Raw genomic sequence first — 9,378 nt, forward strand, 5'->3', positions numbered from 1 at the left:
TTTAGTAGCTACTTAGCTTCATGAAAAGATGATTATATCTTTCGTGCTCTCTCAATGGCCATGTTCGATCTTGATCATTTCGCTAATCGTTTTTTTAGTTCTTAGAGTTTCGTTTCGTTTTTCAGTAATGTTTAATGACCCCAAGTCAATTTCACGAGTCAGTGATTTATTCAATGAGATTCGTTTATAAGGTATCAAGTTTTTTTGTGTGTTCCATGATTTAATTTCCACAATATATATTTTTATTTTTGACAGATCAACTACACAACAGTGGTTAGGTCTTATTGATTGTTCAAAATTTGGTATAAGTCATTTAAATTGGTTTTAACCTTCAATCAATAATGTTGAGTTGTCCATTGTTCTAACGATATAAGATAACATAGTAACGAATTCATTAGTAACATCATGTCTTAATTATGGTATTTGTCTATTTGATACCGTTTAAAAGCAATAAAGTTGAAATACCTCTAGTTTTTTTTGGTAGTGCACATATTCCGAGATGGCTGGGTGCGTCACGTGCTCCACCAGTGGATTTAAGATTTAAGGACTAGCATATTTTGTGTAATTTGCACATGTTTTCTTTATGCGTTTGACATATATATAGGGGAGTTCAAATAAAAATCAGTAGGATTAATGTCGAAGCACGAAATGAATCTAACCTGATCCATGACGATGTTTCCACGGATTTTCGAGATGAACGAACCGCGTCTTGATCTTCTTCATCAGCTGCGCCTGAGACCTGCAATGTTGAGACCTGCAATGTTGAGACCTGCAATGGTTTTCGGGGGTGTGGAGGTGACTGCTAAGATATCCTGAGGATTTCTTGTTTACAGACATAAAAAGTGGTGGTGGCTCTTATTGAGCATGACCCCTAACAAGGAGGTGGAGACCTCCTTATATAGAGAGTCTCATGGCCACCATCATGGTACCCTAATGGGCCTAGCCCAATTAGGGTTACCTCCACAAAACCCCCTCAGCCCAATAACATTGTATTAGTCCATATAATAAAATAAGCCAAACATAATAGATTTAGGGTCGTAGAACCGGGTTTTAGTACCATACCCCTACAAGCCCCCCCAAGTCCAGTGTTGCTCCTGGGCGCGCAAGCGCCTAGGTGGAGCGCTGGACTTTATAAGGTGTGAGGCGGTTTGTTCCCTTTTCTTTGGCCTTGTCTTTATTGTCTGAGTTTTGGGAGGTTTTCCCCATGATGGTGACAAACTGTAAAAATAATGAAGCCTGCGCGTGAGGCGGCTTACGGGTTATAATAATAGAGCCTGCGCGAGTTGCGGCTTACGAGCTGTAATGATAATGAAGCTTGCGCGTGAGGCGACTTGCGAGCTATGAGAATAATAATGCCTGCGCACGAGAGGCGTCTTACGAGCTAAGAATAATAAAGCCTGCGCGCGAGGGGCGACTTACGAGCTAAGAATAATAAAGCTTGTGCGCAAGAGGCGTCTTATGAGTTTTGAGAATAATAATTGAGCTGGCGCGTGAGGCGGCTTACGAGCTATGAGAATAACAAAGCTTGCGTGCGAGAGGCGTCTTACGAGCTTTGAGAATAATAATTGAGCTGGCGCGTGAGGTGGCTTACGAGCTGTGAGAGTAACAAAGCTTGCGCGCGAGAGGCGTCTTATGAGCTATGAGAATAATAATTGAGCTGGCGCGTGAGGCGGGTTACGAGCTGTGAGAGTAAGAAAGCTTGCGCGCGAGAGGCAATTGAGCTGGCGCGTGAGGCGGCTTACGAGCTATGAGAATAACAAAGCTTGCGCGCGAGAGGCGTCTTATGAGCTATGAGAATAATAATTGAGCTGGCGCGTGAGGCGGCTTACGAGCTGTGAGAGTAACAAAGCTTGCGCGCGAGAGGCGTCTTATGAGCTTTGAGAATAATAATTGAGCTGGCGCGTGAGGCGGCTTACGAGCTGTGAGAGTAATAAAGCTTGCGCGCGAGAGGCGTCTTATGAGTTTTGAGAATAATGAAGCCTGCGCGCGAGGGGCGTTTTACGAGCTGTAGCATAATAAAGCCTGCGCGTGAGGCGTCTTACGAGCTAAGAATAATAATGCCTGCGCGTAAGGCGACTTACGGGCTAAGAATAAAAAAGCCTGCGCGCGAGACGGCTTACGAGCTATAATAATAATAACAGCTTGCGCGCGAGGCGTCTTATGAGCTGTATGAATAATAAAGCCTGCGCGTGAGGCGTCTTACGAGCTATAATAATAGAGCTTGCGCGCGAGGCGTCTTACGAGCGAAAAGAATAGTAACAGCTTGCGCGCGAGGCGTCTTATGAGCTGTAATAATAGAGCTTGCGCGCGAGGCGTCTTACGAGCCAAAAGAATAGTAACAGCTTGCGCGCGAGGCGTCTTATGAGCTGTAATGATAGAGCTTGCGCGCGAGGCGTCTTACAAGCTAAAAGAATAGTAACAGCTTGCGCGCGAGGCGTCTTATGATCTGTGTGAATAATAAAGCTTGCGCGTGAGGCGTCTTACGAGCTATAATAATAGAGCTTGCGCGCGAGGCGTCTTACGAGCTAAAAGAATAATGACAGCTTGCGCGCGAGGCGTCTTATGAGCTGTGATAATAGTGGAGCTTGCGCGTGAGGCGGCTTACGAGCTACTTTATGTCCCGCGCCACGTGCAGATGTTGCATGCGCGTGCGCGTAGACTTTGGTTTTGTGTTATGCGCCACGCGCAGATGTTGCATGCGCGTGCGTGTAGACTGTGATGTGTGAGCATGTGATGCGTAAGCATGTGTAATATGCGTGAGCATATGTGATGCGTGAGCATATGTGGTGCATGAGCATGTGGTAAGAGAATTCCCAACCTTTAAGTTCGGCGCGTAGCCATATGGGATATTATGAGGATTCCCAACCTTCAAGTTTGGCGCGTAGCCATACGGTATATTATGAGGATTCCCAACCTTTAAGTTTGGCGTGTAGCCATACGGGATATTATGAGGATTCCCAACCTTGAAGTTTGGCGCGGAGCCATATGGGATATTATGAGGATTCCCAACCTTTAAGTTTGGCGCGAAGCCATATGGGATATTATGAGGATTCCCAACCTTTAAGTTTGGCGCGGAGCCATATGGGATATTATGAGGATTCCCAACCTTTAAGTTTGGCGCGGAGCCATACGGGATATTATGAGGATTCCCAACCTTGAAGTTTGGCGTGTAGCCATACGGGATATTATGAGGATTCCCAACCTTGAAGTTTGGCGCGGAGCCATATGGGATATTATGAGGATTCCCAACCTTTAAGTTTGGCGCGGAGCCATATGGGATATTATGAGGATTCCCAACCTTGAAGTTTGGCGCTGAGCCATATGGGATGTTATGAGGATTCCCAACCTTGAAGTTTGGCGCTGAGCCATATGGGATGTTATGAGGATTCCCAACCTTTAAGTTTGGCGCGTGGCCTGACGCGCGCATGCACGGCGATGGAGTGGTGACCAGTGAGTGCGCGTGCATGGCGGAGGTCTCTTGCGCAAAACCCAGATGGTGGTTTCCGTGGCGGCACATGCGCGGCTGCGGAGTGAGAATCCGCTGGCGCGCGTACATGGCGGCGGAAGTCTAGTAATTTCTGGATCTGCAATTTTAGAGTCAGATCTGCAACTTTAGACCTAAAATCCAGGTCTGTAATCTAGACCTAGATCTGTAAATCAGATCTGGACAGATCTGAAGCCCGGAGCAGATTTAAAACCATCACAGATCCGGAGACCTGATCATTCGAATCAGGCCGTTTCTTATTGCCCAGATCTGGAAACCTCTTTTTAGATCTAAGGATCTTTTTGAGCTTTAATAGAACAAGCCTTGAAGCCTTTTTCTGTAAACTTCCAGATCTGGGTGTTTCCTGGGAGAGATCCGACAGCCGAGATGAAGATCGAAGGGCAGTTCGTTGCCGTCCCACGGATGGCGCCAAAGTCGAAGCACGAAATGAATCTAACCTGATCCATGACGATGTTTCCACGGATTTTCGAGATGAACGAACCGCGTCTTGATCTTCTTCATCAGCTGCGCCTGAGACCTGCAATGTTGAGACCTGCAATGTTGAGACCTGCAATGGTTTTCGGGGGTGTGGAGGTGACTGCTAAGATATCCTGAGGATTTCTTGTTTACAGACATAAAAAGTGGTGGTGGCTCTTATTGAGCATGACCCCTAACAAGGAGGTGGAGACCTCCTTATATAGAGAGTCTCATGGCCACCATCATGGTACCCTAATGGGCCTAGCCCAATTAGGGTTACCTCCACAAAACCCCCTCAGCCCAATAACATTGTATTAGTCCATATAATAAAATAAGCCAAACATAATAGATTTAGGGTCGTAGAACCGGGTTTTAGTACCATACCCCTACAATTAAAACTCGTGAAAACCAGTTTAAAACACTAGGTTTTTAACTTTTATTTATTTTTAATTCTTATTATGTGTTATTAATCTTTGCTAAAATTTTAAGAAAAATATTAGTAGTTGGTGAAACGAAGATCATGTTCAATTCACGTTGTTTAATAATATGCTCAATATCCAATCTCAGCGATCGTGATAATCGTGTACTTGTTTTTATAAATAAAATTTTAACAATTCATGGGCTGCAATCAAAGTGAAAGAGGACGATTATCATTAAAATAAGAATATTGTATCTTTTAGATGAGTCATGTCTGCCCAGAGTCACTGTTCGTAATAAGTGAAAGGAAATTCTTAATTAAGGTGAGGATGAGAATTGCACAATCTAATATTGTATAAAGTCAAAGTTATCATGGTGTATGTAATTTATGTAAATATGAAAAACGAACTCGATTTGGATACGATCAATTCGTGCACAACTTTCATGTGGAGCCAAATTATTATCCTCATGACTGAACCGACTTAAGTTAAAATTGATCATTTTAATTTTAAGTTAAAATCGAGTTAATCCCTTTACAAATTGCTATGTGAAAATTTGAAAGGGTCACGACTTGTTAGTAACAAGCATCATGTTTAAAATACATCATCATGGCGTATTTGCAAATATTGGGAACATTTTAGGTTAGGTTGATAAAGGATGGTTTACAGGGACTATTATATATAAGAGTTAAGTGCCATTTTAGTACTCGTGGTTTGTTTAATTACGCGACTTTAATATCGGTTTTGAATTTATTGCAAATGGCTACCTTACTTTTCTAAAACTTGCAATTTTAGTACTTTTTCTAACATCGTCTATTTTGTTCGTTAAGTCAGAGACAAATTAGTAATTTTGATTATTTTATTTATTTTCTATTTTGAGCTAAGTGTTATTTTCATACTTGTGCTTTGCTCAATTATGCAATTTTAATACCTTTTTTTGAATTTATTATAACTGAATACTTTGATTAATTTTAAATAGATAGATAAACCAAAAAAAAAGACATATTACAATTAAAAGGTATCAAGGAGTAAAAAATAAGGTCATGTTCTAGGATCAATCACTTAGGTCGTTTGTTGAATTGTGTGAATCTTATTTAATTTCCCAAAAAACAAGGTTCACACTTGCATGCAACTTGAACCCTTGAAGCTTGCACATGAGTACCATGAATAGATGGTTGGGATCGAAGATCAAGAACACTTATCGCGTAGCATAAATGCATGGAAGAATGAAGAAATCATAGCCGAGAGAAGAATGATACTAAAAAGTCATTATCTTTAATTATATTCTATACTAGGGTATAGCCCGTATAATACACAGTTGATTAAAAAAATACTACAAAAAAGTTAAATTTAATAATATACGTAATAGCATATCTTGCCGTCTCAAAAGTACATTAAAATATATTTATATGTCTAAAAATATGTTTAATATAACATAATTTTATCTTGTGGATTCATACTAACATACCTTATGAAAGAATGATTTTGTTTTATTAATATAAGTAAGTAGATTAAAATTAAATAGCTTATTATGTGTAAATTATAATTTTGAAAATTGTTGAGATGAAATCTTATGTGAATAGCTTAATTAAAGGCCATGTGAAAACCATGTTACTTTAATATAATAGTTAGATTGGATTAGATTGCTATAACATTAATCAATAGGTTCTCTTCACAAAATTTGCTAATTATAAAGAATTATATAGAAGCAATTTACATCTACAAAACTTTGTTATAAACCTTTTTTGAATAGTCAATGCACTTTGATAAGTTAAAAAATTAATACAAGACAAAATCTTATAATGTATAAAAATACATATGAAAATAAGACAAAATATTATCATGGCATTATGTAATTAACCAAAATATATATCGATCTGAATAAATCAAAAACAAAATTAAGACATTCAAAATATTAGATGGCTGAATTATTATCTTTGAAATGTTAATAAACTCACTATCAAAAGGACAAGGCTTCGATTATTATTCGTAGGAGCCTTGTCATATTTATATTTTAATTAATCATCCAACATAAAGAACTAATTACTACATATTCTTGTGGTCCTATATATGGCGGTTATTATACCCTTTTGAAAAAACAATAATAATTTAAATATAATTTAACAAAAATCTTCATTTGACTGTGTGATGTCGTACCTTATGCTTGCCTGGAGTGTAAAAGGGGGACAAAAAGTCAGGTAAAGGTGCGCCTATTATATTGATTAGCTCCCTTAAAAGTGTATATGTGAGGGCCATTTGATAGTTTTTTAATGATTTTATTCAAATGCCTTTTAATTAATCTGACCTTCCAATAATTTAGCACAAGATTAGCAAGTAGTCCCTTGGTTAATTGCGATAATTTATTTAGTTATACAGTTAGAAAATAATCATTATTAGTTATATATGGGTGAAGATGAGTGTGTTTATCTTATAGTTTACCGTTTGTTTATTTGGTTTGAATTTCGTATAAGGGTTTAAGGTTTTGGTGAGAATGTTATTGTTTTAAATTATATATGTATTTTTTTCAATAACAAAGGCCCGAACATCTGAGATCACCCTGCCAAATGAATCACACCTTCGTCGAACAGAACATGGTGACCCAGCCCACCCACCCAGGAGAAAACCCACAACTAGAAAAACCCAATGTCTGAACCTGAATTAAAATGCTCCAGACAAGGCTCGGATCATAGAAGGCATCCAACCAAACTAAGGGACCTTCACTTAATTGTGGTTGTAAATTGTAATATTGTGTATCTTTATGTTATAATATAAGGATCTAGGGCTATATAAAGTCACCAACCTTCCACTACACACATCATAATTCATAAGCAAACACTAGTTTCCCATTACCACAACCTTAACCAACTCAATCATGGGCTCCCTAACATTGCCCAAACTCCTTGTTGTAGACTTCACAAATGAAAGCCTAAAGCCTGGTTCAAGTGCTTGGTCTTCCACATGTAATGATATCAGGGTTGCCCTTGAAAACCATGGATGTCTCATAGCACTCTATGATGGAGTTTCTTCCAAGCTCGAAGAGTCCGTTTTTCAAGCCGCAGATGAGTTGTTTGATCTCCCTACTGAAACAAAGATGAAAAACATCGTCGAAAAGCCTTACCATGGATACGTAGGGCAAATCCCCTTTGTTCCGCTTCATGAAGGCTTAGGAATTGACTACGCAACCGAGCTTGATGGTGTACAAAGTTTCACAGATATCATGTGGCCAAAAGGGAATCCCTCCTTCCGGTAATTAAGCACACCATCATGTGTCTCCGTGTACTAACTTTGAGGGCTGGCCCCATGCAAGGGTGAGCCGGACTCCCGTCCTGGGCACATTTTTCCTGGAGGCAGTAATACTTTTTTTTATGTATACATATATTAAAACATAAAACCGAAAAACTTATTGAGCCATCTTCATAAATCACTAAAACCTCATAAGTAATACTTTGATTTTGATAAATATCTTAATCGTTGTTTAGAAAAATAGTTTATATATAATTCGTTAGGGCACTTGAATGCTTAGGACCGGTTTTGCTAACTTTTGTATTTTGTTTTCTATTTTGTAGTGAAACTTCCTTGTGGTTTTCAAGGGCAGTGGCAAAATTAGAACATATGGTAATAAGGTTGTTGTTTGAAAGTTATGGTGTAGAGAAGCATAGTGAATCTCATATCAACTCAACGACATATCTTCTCCGGTATCTAAAATACCGAGTACCCGAGATGAACGAGACCACAATGGCTTTTCCTTCTCATACGGATAAAAGCTTCTTGACCATACTTCACCAGAATCAGGTCTCAGGTTTGGAAATAAGATCAAGAGATGATGAATGGATTTCTGTTGAATTCCCTCCATCGTCATTTGTCGTCATGGCAGGCGATGCTTGCAAGGTGATCTATTTGTGTTTTACGGCTCTAGGATTATTAGTAGGTCTAGTTTAATGTAGTCGGGTTTTTCTTGGTTCAGTTCTCCACCTTAACGACAAAAAAAAAAAAAAAAGGATTGATAAAATTTTATTGAGTTGTAAATTTTAAGTGCATGTTCTTGGTGTAACAGGCTTGGAGTAACAACAGGGTGCTTTCACCAAACCACAAAGTTACCTTGGACAAGAAAGGGAGAAAAACAAGATACACTATTGCACTGTTCTCATTCTTGAGTAAGAAGGTCCAAGTGCCAGATGAGTTTATAGATGATGAACACCCTCTTCAATTCAAGCCATTTAATCATGTTGATCTCCTTAATTTCTATGACACAGAAACTGGTAGGAAGTCACAAAACATACTACAAGACTTTTGTGGTGTTTAACTTTAACATGTCTATCTACTTCAAGGGATGGTGGACAATATCTTGTGGATACTGTGTGCTTGGGCTTCTATATATTGCAAATATTTGGTGTAACATCAAGTGTGTCATGCCTCATGTGTTTTAAGAAAAAGTGAATGTTCTCTGTGATTGATTTTCTTTCCTTGTATTTCTGGTTTGTAATACACATATTTCCATGTCTACGTACTCAAGTAATTGAACTGCTGTTAAGTTATGGCTTTATCATATTCAACAGAGAAGCCCATTTGTTCAAGCTTCTTTTTATTTATTTATTTTTTTGGAACAACCCAATTGGTCAAGCTAGTGTGACATAATACAAGCAGAGAAACGGCTTCTGTCTCTCTTAAGAGAAAACATCATCATCATCATACTCAGTAAATCCCACAATTAGCAAAGCTATGTTAGGGTCTGAGGAGGGTAGGATGTAGACAGCCTTGACTCTACCCGTAGAAATAAAGAGGCTGCTTCCGGTGAGACCCCCGACTCGATTACCTCAAGAGAAAACATGGGGACTTATTTATCTACGTAACTGAGATGGATAAAAACTCGATTACAACATGTTCCCATAATATTTGTTGAGGAAAAAAAAAACATAAAATATACAAGGAGAAAGAAAAGCAGTTTATACTTGGAACCAATCACATGCTTTCCTTTTATTAATTTTAATTTTATTTAGTTAA

The 9,378-nt window shown here is 38.9% G+C and overlaps 1 protein-coding gene across 1 annotated transcript; it reads left to right on the forward strand.

Annotated features, from left to right (window-relative positions):
• Positions 1 to 7,249: 7,249 nt before the first annotated feature.
• On the forward strand, positions 7,250 to 8,749 carry LOC143557572 (putative 2-oxoglutarate-dependent dioxygenase AOP1). Its single transcript, XM_077046612.1, has 3 exons — positions 7,250 to 7,623; positions 7,944 to 8,265; positions 8,432 to 8,749. Exons 1-3 carry the CDS (start codon positions 7,250 to 7,252, stop codon positions 8,678 to 8,680), a joined length of 945 nt encoding a protein of 314 aa, XP_076902727.1. The 3' UTR covers positions 8,681 to 8,749.
• The last annotated feature ends 629 nt before the right edge of the window (positions 8,750 to 9,378 follow it).

The sequence above is a fragment of the Bidens hawaiensis genome, unplaced genomic scaffold (genome assembly GCF_021521415.1).
Source record: "Bidens hawaiensis isolate Kalapana, Puna unplaced genomic scaffold, B.hawaiensis_p1.1 tig00019071_1, whole genome shotgun sequence".
Classification (NCBI taxonomy): domain Eukaryota; kingdom Viridiplantae; phylum Streptophyta; class Magnoliopsida; order Asterales; family Asteraceae; genus Bidens; species Bidens hawaiensis.

Bases quoted from the DNA above. Each gene is read 5' to 3' on its own strand.
- LOC143557572 (XM_077046612.1), top strand. From the start codon at position 7,250: ATGGGCTCCCTAACATTGCCCAAACTCCTTGTTGTAGACTTCACAAAT. The intron at 7,624-7,943 runs GTAATTAAGCAC...TCTATTTTGTAG, and splicing joins AAAGGGAATCCCTCCTTCCG to TGAAACTTCCTTGTGGTTTT. The intron at 8,266-8,431 runs GTGATCTATTTG...TTGGTGTAACAG, and splicing joins TGGCAGGCGATGCTTGCAAG to GCTTGGAGTAACAACAGGGT.